The sequence below is a fragment of the Gossypium raimondii genome, chromosome 2, assembly GCF_025698545.1.
Source record: "Gossypium raimondii isolate GPD5lz chromosome 2, ASM2569854v1, whole genome shotgun sequence".
Classification (NCBI taxonomy): Eukaryota; Viridiplantae; Streptophyta; class Magnoliopsida; order Malvales; family Malvaceae; genus Gossypium; species Gossypium raimondii.
In genome coordinates this window covers 45,663,746-45,683,044 of record NC_068566.1, presented here as the reverse complement: position 1 = coordinate 45,683,044, position 19,299 = coordinate 45,663,746, and the positions used below count along the sequence as shown (strand labels likewise).

The 19,299-nt window shown below is 34.2% G+C and overlaps 6 protein-coding genes across 6 annotated transcripts; 1 reads left to right on the top strand and 5 right to left on the bottom strand.

Moving 5' to 3' along the window:
• Positions 1 to 675: 675 nt before the first annotated feature.
• Positions 676 to 1,801, bottom strand: LOC105789907 (protein AGENET DOMAIN (AGD)-CONTAINING P1). Its single transcript, XM_012617212.2, has 2 exons — positions 1,322 to 1,801; positions 676 to 1,185 (listed from the first exon to the last, which is right to left on the bottom strand). The coding sequence occupies exons 1-2, from the start codon at positions 1,799 to 1,801 to the stop codon at positions 676 to 678; spliced, it is 990 nt and encodes a 329-aa protein (XP_012472666.1).
• A 2,007-nt stretch (positions 1,802 to 3,808) lies between these two features.
• LOC105789729 (hypothetical protein) lies at positions 3,809 to 4,604 on the bottom strand. The gene is made up of 2 exons (XM_012617094.1): positions 4,119 to 4,604; positions 3,809 to 4,003 (listed from the first exon to the last, which is right to left on the bottom strand). Exons 1-2 carry the CDS (start codon positions 4,602 to 4,604, stop codon positions 3,809 to 3,811), a joined length of 681 nt encoding a protein of 226 aa, XP_012472548.1.
• Positions 4,605 to 6,848: 2,244 nt separating this feature from the next.
• LOC128034586 (protein AGENET DOMAIN (AGD)-CONTAINING P1-like) lies at positions 6,849 to 8,565 on the bottom strand. Its single transcript, XM_052623187.1, has 4 exons — positions 8,367 to 8,565; positions 7,548 to 8,056; positions 6,976 to 7,426; positions 6,849 to 6,856 (listed from the first exon to the last, which is right to left on the bottom strand). Exons 1-4 carry the CDS (start codon positions 8,563 to 8,565, stop codon positions 6,849 to 6,851), a joined length of 1,167 nt encoding a protein of 388 aa, XP_052479147.1.
• Positions 8,566 to 9,907: 1,342 nt separating this feature from the next.
• LOC105789906 (protein AGENET DOMAIN (AGD)-CONTAINING P1) lies at positions 9,908 to 11,266 on the bottom strand. The gene is made up of 3 exons (XM_012617211.2): positions 10,734 to 11,266; positions 10,185 to 10,608; positions 9,908 to 10,079 (listed from the first exon to the last, which is right to left on the bottom strand). Exons 1-3 carry the CDS (start codon positions 11,226 to 11,228, stop codon positions 10,072 to 10,074), a joined length of 927 nt encoding a protein of 308 aa, XP_012472665.1. The 5' UTR covers positions 11,229 to 11,266; the 3' UTR covers positions 9,908 to 10,071.
• A 2,466-nt stretch (positions 11,267 to 13,732) lies between these two features.
• LOC105789905 (protein AGENET DOMAIN (AGD)-CONTAINING P1) lies at positions 13,733 to 14,950 on the top strand. Its single transcript, XM_012617208.2, has 3 exons — positions 13,733 to 14,227; positions 14,372 to 14,825; positions 14,943 to 14,950. The coding sequence occupies exons 1-3, from the start codon at positions 13,733 to 13,735 to the stop codon at positions 14,948 to 14,950; spliced, it is 957 nt and encodes a 318-aa protein (XP_012472662.1).
• A 1,313-nt stretch (positions 14,951 to 16,263) lies between these two features.
• Positions 16,264 to 19,285, bottom strand: LOC105789728 (protein AGENET DOMAIN (AGD)-CONTAINING P1). Its single transcript, XM_052623174.1, has 3 exons — positions 18,791 to 19,285; positions 18,191 to 18,644; positions 16,264 to 16,457 (listed from the first exon to the last, which is right to left on the bottom strand). Exons 1-3 carry the CDS (start codon positions 19,283 to 19,285, stop codon positions 16,264 to 16,266), a joined length of 1,143 nt encoding a protein of 380 aa, XP_052479134.1.
• Positions 19,286 to 19,299: the final 14 nt, after the last annotated feature.

Here is a 19,299-nt window from a genome sequence, read left to right as displayed (position 1 = left end):
ATAGCAGAAAAAGAAACCCTCCAAGCTTGACTACTTTTATGATCATATGCACGTGCTTCATGACTTTATCATACGTGTGTTGTTCTTATAGGATATATCGTTCTTCCAATATGACATTATTTTATCTAATGATAATCCTATCTTCTTTCACGAAAAAAATCAATGACTAACCTACAATAATTAAATCAAATTTAGACCAACACCATTACTTTCTATCATGTAATGCCAAGCATCTTCAAATAATACTTTTGGAAGCCTAGAAATAAGAGTTAAGTGATCTTCAAGTTGGGTTATTGTGAGAAAGAATATGACATATGATTTAAGATTTACATCAATTTTCTTCCAAGATGAAACTAAGCATTAAGAGAAAAAACATTAACTCGATTGCTTCATCTTTTACTGACAAGAAAAACTAAAACACTAAAATAGGAAATCAACGTCAAAATCAAATTTGAACAGGTAACAACAAAGTAATATGAAGTAGCCAAAATAGCAGAAAAAGAAACCCTCCAAGCTTGACTACTTTTATGATCATATGCACGTGCTTCATACCTCTGCACCAAAAAATGATGAACCAGACATCAGTTAAAAAACTTGTACATGCACATCACTCAAGAACACATATCTACGGATATACAGTAGGGTTTAGAGATGCACACCTGGGAAAGGTTTAGATCAGTTTTCATCAATGCTGCCTTGGCGTGGCCTTAAATCAGAGTGTTTACATTCCAATTTATCATAGTTAGCTAAAAAGACCAGATATTTAGAATCGTCAGGAAGAACCTCTGCAATCACGCCCTTCCACCACCCACCTTTGTACAAAACTTCAACGTGATCAAACATTTTAAACTGGTCAGGCACCGGAATATGTGGTGGAGGAGGCCTAATGTGCGAGCTATCCATCTCTTTCTCTAAGAAACCAGTATCATCTTCGGTTCTCAAGGTCTCAAACCGAATGAGGTACCTATTATTCCCCACTGGTTTAACAATAGTTGCAGCAAACCAAGCTTGGTTAGAACCATCTCCATCAATATTGGTCACCTCAACATGTGCTCCCTCACTAAACTCTTCTTCTTTTTCTTTTGTTTTCTGATAAGACTCCTCCAATATGTTACCAGTCCCTGCTTTGCTTGCTTCTGCATTGTCAGTCTCAGACTCCATTATTTTCTCTGTTGAATCTTCTTCCTATTCCAAGAACCAAGCATATTTAGTAAAGGAGAAAGAAACCCCAAAGAAAAGGAAAGAATTGCAATATACTCAAGATTCAAGATGAAAAGAATCAAGATACAAGATACAAGAGAAACCCAAATAGAGTTTATACCTCCACAGCTAGCTCAGATTCATCCAATGGTGGTACCCAATTCCCATTAAGCCAGGTTCTATGAAGCCTCAATTGATTCACTCCAAACAGTAAGAACATGGATGACATCCGAAAAATATACCTGTCATCATCCAACACTTGATCAATCTTGCCTTCGTACCAGCCGTCGTCGAAATAAGCCTCCACTATGTCACCCACCTTGAACTTTCTTGGTGGTTGTGGAGGGGGCAGAGGGCGTATATCGACGCTGTTGTACTCCTTGGAGAGTTTTGTCCCGCTATTTCTATCTTGGTAAAGATTGGTGAATTGGACCACGTACCTCTTGTCGTTTGTTGAAGTAGCGCGCTCCATGATTATAGCGGTGTACCGCGCACGCGGGCAAACATTGTCTTCGTGGTTGACCTCAACTATGGAACCTGGTTGCAGGTACGGTGGATCTTCGGTGGCGGGGGCGTCGATGGGCTTGCCTTTTTGTGACATATTCCTTCTTTTTGCGGGTGACAAGAGAAACAGAGAATGATGAATGAAAATGGAGAAATGTGATTCGTATCTGAGTTGATGTGAACTGCCAATCAATGCTTACACATATATATATAGTCTTTGAGCCAACTGTTGGATTAACGGATAACGGTTTATGAATTAATTGTTTAATTCTTTTATCTTTTCATTTTTATATTCGGAATAAATATATTAATTGTTCTAAAAATAAGTAGTTCTTTTAATATTTTTATAGTATTAAAATAATATTAAAAATTATTCTTGATAAAAATAAAAGAAAAATCTTCTTGAAAAAGCTAAATTATTCTATTCATATTGCCTAGCAAGAAAAGAAAGAAAAAAAAATTTCTTCATCATTTCTCCTCCAAATTGTAAGAAAAAAAAATCTCCATAGTTTTTTACTTTATCAAGTATATTGATAGAAGCTTATAAAATTAAGTGAAATGTGTATGTTTTTGGATGGAAAATGGTTGAGAGACGATTTCTAACTTGTTAGAAATGTTATAGTAAGTTTCGGCCAAAGTGAAGGAAGGAAGAAAATATTGATCACTTTGTTTAAAATTATATCAAATGATAGCTTGTGAAGCGACGAATATTTTGGTGAAAACGGAATAAGAAATAATTAACCGAGTCGAAAGTTATGTGAATTTCAGATTAGGAAACTGTGAAAAATATACTTATTTTTGGATGATCAAATTTGGTTGATTTTGGATGCCTTATTTTGAATCGATTGTTACCATTGCCCCAATCTTGTTGGTTTGGATATTGGCAGAGTGCCATTATGTTACCATTGATGGATACATTTTGACATGTCCATATCTGTATATCTAAGCCATGAAGGCATATATCTCACCCCTTCAATATGCTTTTCCACGTCCAAGAGTCGGGTGATCATCCCTGCACGTCTAGAAAAATTTTATTAGATCAGTATTTAGTTAAGAACGTAGCATGAGCCACATAATGCAGCCTTGTGAGTATTCATCAGGCTTGTTTGCAAAGAAGTGCATCGTTCACTACTTCAGCTTAACGGATGTCCAATCCATCCTTTTGTTTTGGCCAATACAATTGATTCGAGTTACACATGTGAAGCTTTCTATTATTGATGTCATGGCTCCACCAGATGTCCCTAATAATTTCGTGAATCTGGTTAGTGACTGACTTAGATGCTTTTGTGCAAGAGGGTGAGTAAATTGGTGTTGCCGATAGAGTAGACTGTATTAAGACTAATGTATCACTGGGTCACAGAAGTTTCCCCTTCCATCCTGGAAGTTTCTGCTGCAATATACGTTCTAAGGTGGATTGGAAAAAGAGCTTTCGTTGATTAAATTGACCTAACTGACATCCAAGATATTTCCCAGGCCTATCAGTGCAATGAACACCTAATATGCCAGTAATCCATTTCTTGTTCTTTGCTTTCCCGAATTTGCTAAAGAAAATCTCAGATTTGATATAGTTCCCATAACCCTGAGCATTTCCAGTATTTCTTAATAATTTCTTTCAAGGCTCTGGTCGAGTGGATAATGGCATTGAAGAATAAATAAGCATCATTAGCCAACAACAGATTGTTCATCGAAGGACAATCTTTGCTCAGTCTAATCATTAGCCAACATTTGATGTACGTTCAGCTTGAAGAAGTATGAGGATAGCGAGTCGCCTTGGCGAAGGCCACTATACAGGTTAAGGTTGAACTAAATTTATCATGATAAGTGAATATTGAAATATCATTATACCTTGCTTTTATTGATATTTGTATTATATTTTGAAAATATGAATAAATTTGTCTATGATGAAACTAAGAATTAAGAAAAAAACATTCACAAAGATTGACTCGATTGCTTCAACCTTTTATTGGCCAAAACAAAAACAGTAATATATGATATCTACATCAGAATCAATTTTTGCACAGTTAAAACAGAGAAAGATGTAATATGAAGTAGCTAAAAAGAAACCCTCCAAGCTTGACTACTTTTATGATCATATGCACATGCTTCATAACTCTTCATCATTGGCCTCCTCATCATGTTCTCCCTTGCTAAGCCCTTCTTCTTCTATTGTTACCTGACCAGACGCCTCCTGTATGTTACCAGTCCCTGCTGTGCTTGATTCTGCACTATCAGCCTCAGACTCCATAATCCCAGCTGTGTTAGAATCCGTCTGCTTCGTTTCGTCTGTTGAATCTTCTTCCTATTCCAAGAAACCCCAAAGAAACAAGAATTGCATATACTCAATATTCAAGAAAGCTCAAACACAAAAAGAATCAAGAGACAAGAAATAGGCAATGGACAAGAACTGCTTATACCTCCACAGCTAGCTCAGATTCATCCAATGGCGGTATCCATTCCCCATCACGCCAGCTTCTTTGAAGCCGCAACCGTTCCTCCACAAGTTCTAAGCGCTTTGACGACTTCAACTGACAAATATAGTTGCCATTATGCAACTCTTCAACAATCTCCCCTTCGAACCAACCGAATCTGTAATAAGCCTCCACTAAGTCACCCACCTTGAACTTTCTTGGTCGGTGTCGAGGGGGTAAAGGGCGTATATCAACGCTGTTGTACTCCCTGATGGCTTTTGTCCCCGTACTTATGTCTTCGTAAAGAAAGAGGAGTTGGACCACGTACCTGTCGTCGCATGTTGAAGTAGCGCGCTCGACGATTACGGCGAGGTACCACGCACCCAGGTAATCATTGTCTCGGGGGTTGACCTCAACTAAGGAACCTGGTTGCAGCAGGGATGGTGGATCTTGGGTGGCGGGGGCGGTGGTGGCCTTGCCTTCTTGTGACATGTTCCTACTTTTGGCTGGAGACTGAGAAATATAGAATGATGAAAATGGTGAAATGTGATTACGAGGCTGAGCTGATGTAAACTGTCAATGAATGCTCTCTCTCTCTCTCTCTATATATATATATATTCATTAAACGAACTGTCAACTAACAAATAACGGTTTTATTTTTATTTTAAATATCAGTAGAGTATAAGAATTAAAGCTGAAATTTGATCATTATCTATAAAAAAAATCGGAGAAAATAAAATAAAACACGTGCCAAGATTCCAAGGATTGCTCGATCATTTATTTTTCATTTGCATTATTGACCAGTGATCAACTTTTGGTCAGAGTGTATTTTTGTAGGTAAACTCAAGAGAATCACCAACAAAGCTTTTAGGTGAAAAAATTTAATAGAAAATCATCACTTGTATGTATAAAATAATAGTGGATGAGCTCTTTAGGCAACACCTCACAGGTATAAGAGGAATTTAAGTATGACCAAGTTTTTGGTGTTCATCTTTTTCTTTATCACTTAGTTTAGTTGCAACTTATCAAATATTTGAATTAATTTGTTTTTCTGAAATTAATACGAGTTTCACCCTTGACACACTAAATAGTGATCCTTTGTTTAATTTTTATTCAAGATGGAAAGATCTTTAGTGTCTCGACCCCTATGCTGGATTGAGCCAACTATGCTTGCTAGAAAGCAAGGTTGAAGGCATTCATAAAAACTATTTATGAGAAGGCATATGATGATTTATCATCGCAAGCTAAAAGCCTCCAACTAGTGATGTTTCAAGTGCCGATACTTCAAAGCCAGAGAATACTTGGACTACTGAGGAAGAGAAGCTAGAAAATGCCAAATCCCAAGCCTTACATGCCATCTTATGTGGTGTAGATATATAAGATTTCAAAAGGATCTCAAAATGTACTACTATTATAGAAGCTTAGATGATCTTTGAAACAACTCATGAAGAAATCAAACTTTGTTAAGCGATCCAAGCTGCAACTGTTGACTACTAATTTCGAGACACTCAGGATGCAGAAGAGTGAAACTCTTGGTAAGTTTTATGCTAAATTATGTGGTCTGTCTATCAAACTTCTGCTTTCGGAGATGAATAGTCCAAGTCAAACATAGACGGAATGGAAATTGATAAGCCCATTGGGCCATTACAAGTACATTTTAAATGAACCTAGATGAGTCTAAGAAAGAAATTCCAGAAGATAAACGAACATTTCCCTTTTAAGTTGTTAACCTGGTTAGAACCGAAGGTGACGCTACTATTGAAGATCTTCAAGAACAATTGATTTTACTCACACAAACTTCAGTAGAGCATTCAAGAAAATGTATAAATACTCGAGCTTTCTATGGAGTAAAAAGACAAAACCCCAACCAAAAACAATAAAAGATGTGTTGAAAACCTATCAAGAACATTGTTGAAGAGCTCTTGTATTAGTCTATAAATAGGATGTTGGTTGAGTTCCTCATTAGTCGTTTGGAGTGTATTTAAATACTCCTTGTTTATGTATTTGTATGGGGAGATATCGAATGTAAAGTGAGATATTTGGGGAAAGTGATTTATAACAATTTGGGCTCGACTTTGATTATCCCATTTGGAGAGGATAAATTGGGCTTTAGCCAATAGTTATACCTGATGGATTATTATTAACTAGAATCATTTTCCTAGTGAGACTCCATAGACAATCGATTAGTGAATCTGAACAGCGTTAACAACTACTATTTATTGGTTCTCTCCTTTATCACTTTGAATCTTTATCGATTTTTATTTTGGAACAAAGTGCAAACCGAATTCTTTTTCATTTAATTACATAAAATAAAAATATTTTGTCAAAAATAGTAATAACTAAACGTATGAAATGTTTATATCATTGTACTACACGTAAGTTATATATTTAGTTTAATTATATGCTATAATTTGATCATTTTAGTCTCTCTATTTTTAATTTTAAAACTTTAGTCATGATTAAACAATAGTCAATAAAATTATTAAGTTAAATTCTATTATTGTCCAAATTCATAGGTTACAAACATATTATATTATGTCTAATGTCATGTCAATTTGTTATTTTCATATGATACTCTAAAAAAGACATGTCATTTAAGCTAATAGATTTAATGGCTACCATTTGAGTTGAGACTGAAAAACAGTTACCTCTTTTAAGCAGGCAACAATACAGATTATATCAACAAAAAAGAAAAGAAAAGATGTCTTATTGAGTAGCTATGATCATGCACATGCTTCATATCACTGCAGCAAAAAATGATGAACCAGAAATCAGTTAAAAAACTTATACATGAACTTCATTGAAGAACACATATCTACTGATATATATATATATATACACAAAAGGGTTTAGAGATGCACACCTGGGGAAGGTTTAGTCCATTTTCCATGAACCCAGTCTTGGTGTAGCCTTAAATTAGAGTGTTTAAATTCCATTTCTTCATGTGTAGCCAAATAGACCTGATATTTAGAATCATTAGAAAGGACGTTAATAATCACACCCTTCCACCACCCACCTTTGTACAAAGCTTCAACTTGATCAAGCATTTCGAACTGGTCAGGCACCGGAATATCAGGTGGACGAGGCCTAATCTTCACGATATCCATCTCTTTCCCTAAACCAGTGTTATCTTCGGTTTGCACGGTATCATACTGAATCATGTACCTATTATTCCCCACTGGTTTAACAATAATTGCAGCAAACCAAGCACGGTTAAAACCATCTTCATCATTGGCCACCTCAACAAGTGCTCCCTCACTCAGCTCTTCCATCTCCATCGTTATCTTTGTTGGCTCTTCTTCCCTTTGTACTTCCTATATGCCAAGAACCAAGCATATATTAAAGGAGAAACCCCAAAGAAACAAGAATTGCGTATACTCAAGATTCAAGATGGAAAGAATCAAGAGACAAGAAATACCCGAATAGAGTTTATACCTCCACATCTAGCTCAGATTCCAGCGCTGGTGGCATCCAATACCCACCAAACCAGGTTCTATGAAGCCTCAATTGACTCACTCCAAATACTAAGCACTTTGGCCACTGATACTCACTGTGAAACAAAAAAACATAGTTGTCATCCTTCAACTCTACGACAATCACCCCTTCCCACCAGCCGTTCAGGTGATAAGCGTCCGCGTTGTCACCTATCTTGAACTTTCTTGGACGTTGTGGAGAGGGCTGAGGGCGTATAAAGACGATGCTCATCTTCTTTAAGGGTCTTGTCCCGGTATTTTTATCTAGGTAAAGATCGGTGAATTTGACCACAAAATGGTTAGAGTATATTGGAGTGTCGCGCTTGATGATAATGGCGGAGAACCATGCACCCCGGTAACCAAATCCACGTGGTTTAATCTCAACTCTAGAACCTGGTTGCAGGTGTGGTGGGTCTTCGATGCCGAGGCCGATGGTGTACTTCCCTTTTTGTGACATTGTCCTCCTTTTGGCTGGAGATGTGAACAGAGAAAGATGTAAACTGCCCATGAATGCTTTTTATATATTCATTGAACGAACTGTTGGATTAACAAATAACGGCGCATGAATTGGTTTGAGAATCAATTCAATTATAACGTATATAGTTTATTAATAGTATAAGTATTAATATTTAGGTTGTTTACATCAATGTTTTCCGGACCGAAAATTGGTGTTCTAATTAATTCGACTACTAACATATTTTTTAAAAAAATAGAAGAGGTTAATTAAAATTTACAAAAAAAAAATTCCAAAATTTTTGGGGGTATTGTAGCTTGCTAGTACTGCTATTGAACTTTTCAAGCACAAGTTTAGTTGTTGCAAGCTCATTTTGGGTCTTCACCAGGTTGTCAAGTTCTTCAGCTATCAGGGATTCTTTAGCCTCAACTTGTTTTATCAATTTAGAATTTTCCTCCTTCAAACGAATGTTTTCATGCAACAAGTTGACATTTACATCACTGACTTGTTCCCATTTACCCAACATGATCTTGTAAGTCTTTAGAAATTCCTCATTAGATCCATCATCTGTGTGATTTATTACTTGTCATATATTATTCCCAAATAAAACTTACTAATAGTTGTTGAGCTAATTTTAGAACATGATGTATTATGAGTTTTTTATTTATATTATTTCAATAATTTTTATTGTTTTATATGGGATTTTTAGTAATTCTTCAATTAATCTCATTAACTTGTGATACTAATACAAATAATATAAATATTTAAGAATAAAATTGTACTTGCAAACAAGGTCAAGCGTAAACATTGAAAAATATTAATTTGATGGGATAGCAAACAAGGTCAAGGAGTTTCGAGATCAATGCTTGGACCAGTGTCATCTGCGATAGCATCGATGACTAAGAAAAACTGTCATGATTGTGTTGGCAAATTTTAGCAACAAATATATTTAGATTGTATTTTTCGTACCTGATTGAGATCCTTGCCAGCCCGTCTCTTATATCCAAACTCCACTTAGCAAGAGATTGTAGACATTTTTTTAGATTAGATCGAATCAATCATCATCCCTTATGGATTGGATCAACCCATGTTGTTGAAGGAAGGATATCCAGTTGATTTAAGTCCTATCTCATGCTATTAAACGATATTATTTGTGTTGTTTATCGTGCTTATTTAGAGGGATAATTTATTGTAACAGGTTGAGTATGTTAACAAGTCTCACTAACTTATATATTGTGAGAACTTGTATAGGTTTTCTATAGATTGAGAGCACTTTATTTTGTTCAATGAAGAATATTTGTGTGAGTGCATTATTTTGACTTAGTTAGAGTCTTAAATTTTCAAAGAAAAACTTAAGAGGGAAAAAGTTTAGATCTTAGATAAAAAAAAATGAGAAGTCTAAACTAGTGAGTGTTAAAGCTTAGAATCACTTGTTATACGCTAAGATGGTAAATATTCTCTCTCGGCAAACCCCCGTAGATGTTAGGAAACCAAGTTGGGTAAACACCTTTAGTATTATTTATTTTGTATGCACATGAAGGAGTTGAAATTGGTACGAGCATTGCTTGAATCTATCTTAAAATATCAATTTGGACTCAACATCAATAGTGAGAACTCTTAAAATGAGAATCATGAGAACCAAAATATTTTTAACTCTTAGATTGGATTTAAGAATTTATCTACCTCACCAATCTTTACTTTTCTTTTCATCGTGTTAATATAAGTTTAATAAGATATAATCTCTTACTTTCAAATTTAATTTTTTTTTAAAGAAAAAATTGACAACATATGAAAAGATTAAGCAATTTGGATATTTGATATTTGTTTTTATTTTCTGAAAAAAGTTTAGATTATTTCACTCTAAAAGCTTTAGGTAATTGATATCCGATTGTATTGTTAGAAAAACAACAGTTACTGAATTTTTGCACAGTTAAAATAGAGACAGATAGTGTCAAAAAAGGAAAGAAACGAGAAAAGATGCCATATTAAGCAACGGTCCAAGCTTGACTACGTTTATGATCATGCACATGCTTCATATCACTGCAGCAAAAAGTATGAATCGGACATCAGTTAAAAACTTGTACATGAATATCACTGAAGAACACTTATCTACTGATATACAGAAGGGTTTAGAGATGCACACACCTGGGGAAGGTTTAGTCCATTTTCCATCAATCCAGTCTTGGTGTAGCCTTAATTCATCGTGTTTAAATTCCATTTCTTCACGTGTAGCCAAATAGACATGATATTTAGAATCACCAGAAAGGACCTTAATAATCACACCTTTCCACCATCCACCTTTGTAGAAAGCATCAACTTGATCAAGCATTACAAACTGATCAGGCACCACAATATCCGGTGGACGAGGCCTAATGTGCGAGGTATCCACTTCTTTCTCTAAGAAATCAGTGTTATCTTCGGTTTCCAAGGTCACATACTGAATGAGGTACCTTTTATTCCCCACTGGTTTAGCAATAATTGCGGCAAACCAAGAACGGTTAGAACCATCTTCATCATTGCGCACCTCAACAAGGTCTCCCTCATTATACTCTTCTTCCCTTTGTACTTCCTATATGCCAAGAACCAAACATAAATATTAAAGGAGAGACCCCAAAGAAACAAGAATATTGCATATACTCAAGATTCAGGACGGAAAGAATCAAGAGACAAGAAATACCCAAATTGAGTTTATACCTCCACAGCTAGCTCAGATTCCTGCACTGGCGGTACCCAATACCCATTAAACCAGGTTCTATGAAGCCTCAATTGATTCACTCCAAACACTACGTACTTTGGCGACTGATTATCACTGTGAAACATAAAAAGATAGTTGTCATTATTCCACTCTTGAAGAATCACCCCTTCCCACCAGCCGTACTTGTGATAAGCGTCCGCGTCTTCACCTTGCTTGAACTTTCTTGGACGTAGTGGAGGGAGCTGAGGGCGTATATGGCTGACGCTGAACATCCTTAAGGGTCTTTCCCCGGTTTTTTGGTCTTGGAAAAGATGGGTGAATTGGACCATGAACCTCCTGGAGGGTATTGGAGTATTGCGCTGGATGATAGTGGCGGTGTACCATGCACCCTGGTAACCAAATTCGGGGGGTTTAATCTCAACTGTGGAACCTGGTTGCAGGTGTGGTGGGCCTTCGGCGTTGACGCCGATGCCGCATTTCCCTTTTTGTGACATGCTCCTCCTTTTGGCTGGAGATTGGGAACAGAGAAAGATGAAAATGTCGGAAAAAATAATTCGAGAAATTAGGTTAAAATTTCCGATATTTACTGATTTATGTTATTTTAGGAGAGGGAAAGAAAAACGTGTCTTACATGGCGTGTCAGTGAATTGTGATATTATCATTGAGGCTTAAGTTTGATTCTTTTTATACCCATTTTAATATATATATTTTTATTTTATATTGTTTTAAGCTTTTTAGTTAATGTTTATAATTTTTAAAATTTTTATTTTAATTTATTTTTAATTAATAAATATTTTATTTATAAAATCAAATAATTATTGCAAACATAATTATTTTCAGTAAATATAATATTTATATGTATAATATTTATTTTAATCCATGTAAATTGACATATTATATATTTTTGTATGTGTATTTGAAATATTTCACATATAAAAATATTTGAAATATCATACCCACAATGTAGATGAAAAACAATAATATTTGAAATATTTTACATATTTGAAATAATTATTTGAATTTCTAATATTAGAAATCACCATACCCCACAATATAGGTGGAGAAAATAAATATTTGACATATAAATATTATATATAAAGAAATATATATCTAAAGAATTAGTTGATATTTTTAAAAATAATTACATATTTATTATTTGATTTTATAAATAAAAGAGTTATTAATAATATATATATTAATTATAAATATTAATTAAAAATAAAAAAAGCTTTAAACAAAGATGAATTGAGAAAATACATATTAAAATGCTTATAAGAGGAATTGAAATTATAATATTTTTATTATTATGTAGGTTGTTTACATCAAAATTGTCAAACCGATTTGAAACATCATATTGACAATCGATCAAGATATTGTTCTAAAATAAGGTAAAATTCGATTGATCTAAGAATTAGTACAAACCAAGCTAAAAAATTAGTTAAACTGGATTTTATAGTGTTTAAAATATTTTTTAAAAAATATGATTTTTTAATAATTTATTTGATTTTAACCAGATCGACTAGTCCGATTGAAAATCAATGGTCTAACCAGTTCGACCACTAGTACGGTTTCAAAAACATTGGTTTATGTATATTAGGTAATTGTTTATAGATTGGACCGGGAGATATACTTCATAAAATACTAAGACATATTCGGATATTTCGAGCTTTTGAAAGACAAAAGTGAGTTAAGAGGACGTAGAAAGTTATGCTTAGAACTGATCATGAGTCGGGCTACTTGCCCGGGCCCAAAAGCCTACTCGAAAAGTGAGAGGGTTTGGGTAAAAATTTAGGCTCAAAAAATGAGTTTGGACAAAAAAAATAAGGTCTATTTCCTAAATAGGCAGGGCCTCGGGTAGGATTTTTTGGCCTGGGCCCAACCCGGCCGGGCCAGATTAGCCTAAACTTTTTGTTGTTGTTTTCTTGTCATTTCGATATTATATTGTTACTATTTTTTTGTTGTTGTTTGAATAGTGTATAATTCTTGTTTTATTGTTAATTTTACTACTGTTTTATTCTTCTTTAGTATGTTTCCAAATCGTAGAGTTTTGCATAGGATTCACCTATGGTTTCCAAATCTTGCATTGTCAAGGTCTTGAATCTAATGGTCAGCATCTGCATTTTAGACTACTTGACAGAATTTTTTCCTTCATGTGTAGTCCGTAGGATATCTCAAGCCGTTTTCTTTTTAATAATAAAGCTTGTTTTCTTTTTAATCAAATCATCAAGTTAGTGATCTGCCATAAATTGATGTGTTAATTTTAATTTTTACAAGTAGATTTATGAAATTGCTTCTTTTTCCTCATTGAAAAACCTAATGGTTGATTAAGTGTTGTAGGAAAGCAGTTAACTATCAAACACAAGTACTCCATAATACGAGAGTCTCTCTTTCATCTTGGTTCTAGACTCTTTCATACCCTTTCTCTACTAGCATATAAACGAGAATTTAGAAATCTTTTAGTGAAGATTGGAATTGAATTATAAATTTTAAGAGGTCAAAATATAATTTTATTAATTTTTTATTTCTAACACTTTTGAAAGAATAACTCATTTTATCTTGAAAGAGCTTAAAATATTCAAATATGTCTTACCTTTTTACCAAGTATATCTTTTGGTCCGATCCATAAACAATTACTTAATATATGTAAATTAATGTTTTGAAACTGGATCGGTGGTTAAATTGCTTAGACTATCAATTCTCGATTTGACCAGTTCAAATAGAATGAATTATTAAAAATAGATTAAAAAACTTTAAATATTACAAAATCATGTTGAATCAATTCGCACCAATTTACGAATCAATTTATTTTTCCTTATTATAAACAACCTACATATTAATATTTATATTATTAAACTATATTTAAAAATATTATTAACTATAATATAATTGAATTGATTTTTAATCTAGATGAAAATTATAAAAAACTAAGACTCAGAATCAGAATCACATTTCACCAGTTTCATCCTCCTCTGCTTCTCTGTCTCTAGCCAAAAGGAGTATGTCAAAAAGAAGCAAGTATGATCTGGACTCTATCCCCCAAGACCCACCATACCTGCAACCAGGTGCCCTGGTTGAGATTCAACCCCCCGAATTTGGTTACGAGGGTCCTTGGCACATCGCCACTATCGCCCAGCGCGCTACTCCAATACACTCCAACAGGTTCGTGGTCCGATTCACCCATCTTTTCCAAGACGAAAAAACCGGGAATAGACCCTTAAGGATGTTCAACCTCGGCGATATACGCCCTCACCCCCCTCCACAACGTCCAAGAAAGTTCAAGAATGGTGACCACGCGGACGCTTATCACAACAACGGCTGGTGGGACGGGGTTATTGTTCAAGAGTTGAAGAATGGCAACTATCTTTTTAGGTTTAACAGTGATAATCAGTGGCCTAAGTTCGTAGAGTTTGGAGTGAATAAATTGAGGCTTCATAGAACCTGGTTTAATGGGCATTGGATACCGCCATTGGAGGCATCTGAGATAGCTGTGGAGGTATATAAACTCTATTTGCCTATTTCTTGTCTTTGATTCTTTTCATCTATCTTTTGTGTATGAGCTTTCTTGGATCTTGAGTATATGCAGTTCTTGTTTCTTTGGGGTTTTTCCTCTAATATATGCTTGGTTCTTGGCATATAGGAAGTACAAAGGGAAGAAGAGCCAACAAAGAAAACGATGGAGATGGAAGAGTATAATGAGAGAGCACTTGTTGAGGTGGCCAATGATGAAGATGGTCCTAACCGTGCTTGGTATGCTGCAATTATTGTTACACCAGTGGGGAATAAAAGGTACCTTATTCAGTATACGACCATGAGAACCGACGATAACAGTGGTTTCTTTGGGAAAGTTATGGATACCTTGCACATTAGGCCTCGTCCACCTGATATTGAGGTGCCTGACCAATTTGTAATGCTTGATCAAGTTGATGCTTTCTACAAAGGTGGGTGGTGGAAAGGTGTGATAATTAAGGTCCTTTCTGATGATTCTAAATATCATGTCTATTTGGCTACACATGAAGAAATGGAATTTAAACACTCGGAATTAAGGCTACACCAAGATTGGATTGATGGAAAATGGACTAAACCTTCCCCAGGTGTGCATCTCTAAACCCTTTCGTATATATATATATATATCAGTAGATATGTGTTCTTCAATGAAGTTCATGTATAAGTTTCTTAACTGGTTTCTGGTTCATCATTTTTTGCTGCAGTGATATGAAGCATGTGCATGATCATAAACATAGTCAAGCTTGGAGCGTTTCTTACTATGGCATCTTTTCTCTCTCTCTCTCTCTCTCTCTCTTTTTTTAAGATACAATCTTTCTCTATTTTAACTTTGAAAGAATTCAGTACCTCTTGTTTTTCTGGTTCTTCGGTACTTCATATTACATCATTGTTGCCAGCTTAAAATTGATTTTGATGTCCTTATGTTGTTGTTGAATTATGGTTAAAAGCATTTTAGCTAGTTTAGTTCTGACTATAGTTGCTATTATTTTATTTCCATCAAATTAATAATTTTCAATGTTTACCCTTAACCTTATTTACAAAATAGGATGGTAAACATTAACACCTCATACCCGACCTGAATATCAAGTCAAAGCACTGAGATATTACATTCTTTATTTATCAAATATTTTTTATAAACTTTCATAACTTTTCTATATAAAAAGACAATTACTACTAACACATAGTATTTATCTTTTTATATCGAAAGATGTAATAAATACAATTAGATAAAATATGATCATATCGGAAGAATGAAATTTATCCCAAAGAGATTAAGGATATATGAGAGTAACACAATTATAACAAGATCATTGGACAAAATGATATATAATAAGGAGAGTTCAGTCATGGTATTATAGTGGAATGACTTAATGATTAAATAATGTTGTATTTAATAGGTGAAGAGCCGACACTTAATTGTAAAATATTTAAACATTAATTATATATGTCCAATCAATCACTCTACTAGCTAGAAATAACTCAAAACGAATTGCATGTTGTTCAACGGTGACAAAATAGCATTGAAATCACCATTATAAGCCATTAGGGGTGAGTATTCGATCGATTCGAGTCGAATCGAGTAAAAAAAATTTGAGTTAGTCGAGTTGACGAATCCTATTTTAGCAACCAAACCCAATCCGAAATTTTTTTAATCGAATCGAATCGAGTCAAAAAATTTCGAGTTGAGTTAACGAATCCTATTATTTATACTCAATGTTGCGTTTATATGGACTGATTATTTAACTAATAGACAAAGTACAAAATTATTTAACTACATAAACAATATAATGGTTTTGCCTTTTAACTTAATGAGTAAACATTTATCAAAATGACGTAATTTGCCTTTTCTTATTCAGATCTTCGAATAACTCGAATTGTGTAATTCATATTCGAGTTAAGCTGAAAAACTTAATTTTTTATTCGAGTTTATCCGAATAACTTAATTAACTCAAATGACTCAAATTATTTAATTCAAAATTTGAATTTTTATCAAGGTTTTTGAATCAAATCGGATTTTGCTCACCCCTATAAGCCATTAAAATCAGTCTTCGAAAGATGCCCTACAAGATTATCTCTCCATGAGATTGGTTGTTCAGTGGATGGATCGATCAACTTATTGCTATCCGTAGTCTCATCTTTATCTCTAAATCGAACCTTTTTGGGGATCAACCTTTCCACAGATAAATCTTCATTGGCAGCGTTTTCACCAAGACAATGTACTGTTAGTGTAGACAATCACATCTATGTCTCGATCTTATAAGAGTCATTTGCTTCGATACCTAAGACAATGTATCTCTCCAATTGGACTTCATAGACATCATAATAGTTTTTCAATCAATTTGCTCAATTTCGATTAAACTACGGACTGTTTAGATTATATACTAATATAAGTTGTCTTATCGCATTATGATCCAATCATATAATGCAACTTAATATTAATTAAACATTAGATAATCAAAAAGTTAATATTTGCTTATGTTTTGTTTTGCATGCAAGAATCGTTAAGGGCAAATACAAATGATATTAATGAGTAATGAATTTTTTTTAAACCATTTGATTCAAAAATTACTAGTGTGGAATGATAAATATACTACACTTAGGATACCAAATCCTAACAACTAATACAATCAAATTTTTATAATTAATATAAGGCTCCGTTTGTTTCATTGAAAATGGATTACGGAAAATGATTTCTAGAAACGATTTACTTTTCGGAAAAGCTAATATTTTACGGTGTTTGAATGAATCTGCGTAAAATATTTTCCTGAAAATATTTTATAAAAGTTTTTCAATGAAATAAACATACATTTGAGACTTATTTAAAAGAAGTAGTGAATTGATTACAAAGTGATGTTAAGGTGAAATTATAGTAAATAATGAATCTTCATGATATTAAGGTAAATTGTAAAATTTGTGAAATTTATAATTAAAATAAGAGAAGTGATATGCATGAAAATTTGTCATGTGAAATAAGATATTATAATGAACTATTTGATTAAAGTGCTTATATGGTGAAAAATAAATTACATAGTAATAGGGACTAAATTGAAAATTATGCAAAAGTTTAAGTGTGAAACAATTTAATATGTGAATATGGTAATTATGATTAAAGCTTAATGAATGTGTTATGAGAGAATGAAATATGCATAAAGTATTGTAAAAGTGAAATTGTGGAAAATATGAAATTTTATGATGACAATGACTAAATTGTTAAACTTGAGAAAATATGTAGATGAAATAATAGAAATGAAATACATAGAAATTTGATATTCAAACAAGATATTGAGATAAATTATGTGGTTAATGTGTAAGAAGAAAGAAAACTAATTTAATATGATTAATTAGTGAATAATGAACTTTTATGACAAAAAGGGACTAAATTGAAAAGTTATAAAAATTTATAAAAAAATATTTGATAAGTAAATAGTGTAGTAAAGAATGTAACATCTCGATGCTTTGACCTAATGTTCGAGTCGAATATGGGGTGTTACGTTTACCATCCTATTTTGTAAATAAGGTTAAGGGTAAACATTGAAAATTATTAATTTGATGGAAATAAAATAATAGCAACTATAGTCGGAACTAAACTATGAAAGCTAAAATGCTTTTAACCGTAATTCAACAACAATACAAGGACATCAAAATCAATTTTAAGCAGGCAACAATGATATAATATGAAGTACAGAAAAACCAGAAAAACAAGAGTTACTGAATTCTTTCAAAGTTAAAACAGAGAAAGATTGTATCTGAAAAAAAGAGAGAGAGAGAGAAAAGATGCCATATTTAGAAACGCTCCAAGCTTGACTATGTTTATGATCATGCACATGCTTCATATCACTGCAGCAAAAAATGATGAACCAGAAACCAGTTAAAAAACTCATACATGAACTTCATTGAAGAACACATACCTACTGATATATATATATACACAAAAGGGTTTAGAGATGCAGACCTGGGGAAGGTTTAGTCCATTTTCCATCAATCCAATCTTGGTGTAGCCTTAATTCCGAGTGTTTAAATTCCATTTCTTCATGTGTAGCCAAATAGACATGATATTTAGAATCATCAGAAAGGACCTTAATTATCACACCTTTCCACCACCCACCTTTGTAGAAAGCATCAACTTGATCAAGCATTACAAATTGATCAGGCACCTCAATATCAGGTGGACGAGGCCTAATGTGCAAGGTATCCATAACTTTCCCAAAGAAACCACTGTTATCGTCGGTTCTCATGGTCGTATACTGAATGAGGTACCTTTTATTCCCCACTGGTGTAACAATGATTGCAGCATACCAAGCACGGTTAGGACCATCTTCATCATTGGCCACCTCAACAAGTGCTCTCTCATTATACTCTTCCATCTCCAGCGTTTTCTTTGTTGGCTCTTCTTCCCTTTGTACTTCCTATATGCCAAGAACCAAGCATATATTAGAGGAAAAAACCCCCAAAGGAACAAGAACTGCATATACTCAAGATCCAAGAAAGCTCATACACAAAAGATAGATGAAAAGAATCAAAGACAAGAAATAGGCAAATAGAGTTTATATACGTCCACAGCTATCTCAGATGCCTCCAATGGCGGTATCCAATGCCCATGAAACCAGGTTCTATGAAGCCTCAATTGATTCACTTCAAACTCTACGTACTTTGGCCACTGATAATCACTTGTAAACCTAAAAAGATAGTTGCCATTCATCAACTCTTGAACAATCTCCCCGTCCCACCAGCTGTTGTTGTGATAAGCGTCCGCGTGGTCACCATTCTCGAACTTTCTTGGACGCTGTGGAGGGGGATGAGGGCGTATATCGCCGAGGCTGATCATCCTTAAGGGTCTATTCCCGGTTTTTTGGTCCTGGAAAAGATGGGTGAATCGGACCACGAACCTGTTGGAGGATATTGGAGTAGCGCGCTGGACGATAGTGGCGGTGTGCCACGGACTCTCGTAACCGAATTCGGGGGGTTGAATCTCAACCAGGGCACCTGGTTGCAGGTATGGTGGGTCTTGGGGGATGGAGTCCAGATCATACCTGCCTCTTTTTGACATACTCCTTTTGGCTG

What these genes read in the sequence shown, in the direction of transcription:
- LOC105789907 (XM_012617212.2), bottom strand. Translation starts at nt 1,801, where the DNA reads ATGTCACAAAAAGGCAAGCCCATCGACGCCCCCGCCACCGAAGATCCA. An exon ending in AATCTGAGCTAGCTGTGGAG is followed by an intron (nt 1,186 to 1,321) that starts GTATAAACTCTA and finishes TTCTTGGAATAG; the next exon opens with GAAGAAGATTCAACAGAGAA.
- LOC105789905 (XM_012617208.2), top strand. Translation starts at nt 13,733, where the DNA reads ATGTCAAAAAGAAGCAAGTATGATCTGGACTCTATCCCCCAAGACCCA. An exon ending in CATCTGAGATAGCTGTGGAG is followed by an intron (nt 14,228 to 14,371) that starts GTATATAAACTC and finishes CTTGGCATATAG; the next exon opens with GAAGTACAAAGGGAAGAAGA.
- LOC105789906 (XM_012617211.2), bottom strand. Translation starts at nt 11,228, where the DNA reads ATGTCACAAAAAGGGAAATGCGGCATCGGCGTCAACGCCGAAGGCCCA. An exon ending in AATCTGAGCTAGCTGTGGAG is followed by an intron (nt 10,609 to 10,733) that starts GTATAAACTCAA and finishes CTTGGCATATAG; the next exon opens with GAAGTACAAAGGGAAGAAGA.
- LOC105789728 (XM_052623174.1), bottom strand. Translation starts at nt 19,285, where the DNA reads ATGTCAAAAAGAGGCAGGTATGATCTGGACTCCATCCCCCAAGACCCA. An exon ending in CATCTGAGATAGCTGTGGAC is followed by an intron (nt 18,645 to 18,790) that starts GTATATAAACTC and finishes CTTGGCATATAG; the next exon opens with GAAGTACAAAGGGAAGAAGA. An exon ending in ATGGACTAAACCTTCCCCAG is followed by an intron (nt 16,458 to 18,190) that starts GTCTGCATCTCT and finishes CTACACTAACAG; the next exon opens with TACATTGTCTTGGTGAAAAC.
- LOC105789729 (XM_012617094.1), bottom strand. Translation starts at nt 4,604, where the DNA reads ATGTCACAAGAAGGCAAGGCCACCACCGCCCCCGCCACCCAAGATCCA. An exon ending in AATCTGAGCTAGCTGTGGAG is followed by an intron (nt 4,004 to 4,118) that starts GTATAAGCAGTT and finishes TTCTTGGAATAG; the next exon opens with GAAGAAGATTCAACAGACGA.
- LOC128034586 (XM_052623187.1), bottom strand. Translation starts at nt 8,565, where the DNA reads ATGTTGGGTAAATGGGAACAAGTCAGTGATGTAAATGTCAACTTGTTG. An exon ending in GCTTGAAAAGTTCAATAGCA is followed by an intron (nt 8,057 to 8,366) that starts GTACTAGCAAGC and finishes TCACATCTCCAG; the next exon opens with CCAAAAGGAGGACAATGTCA. An exon ending in AATCTGAGCTAGATGTGGAG is followed by an intron (nt 7,427 to 7,547) that starts GTATAAACTCTA and finishes CTTGGCATATAG; the next exon opens with GAAGTACAAAGGGAAGAAGA.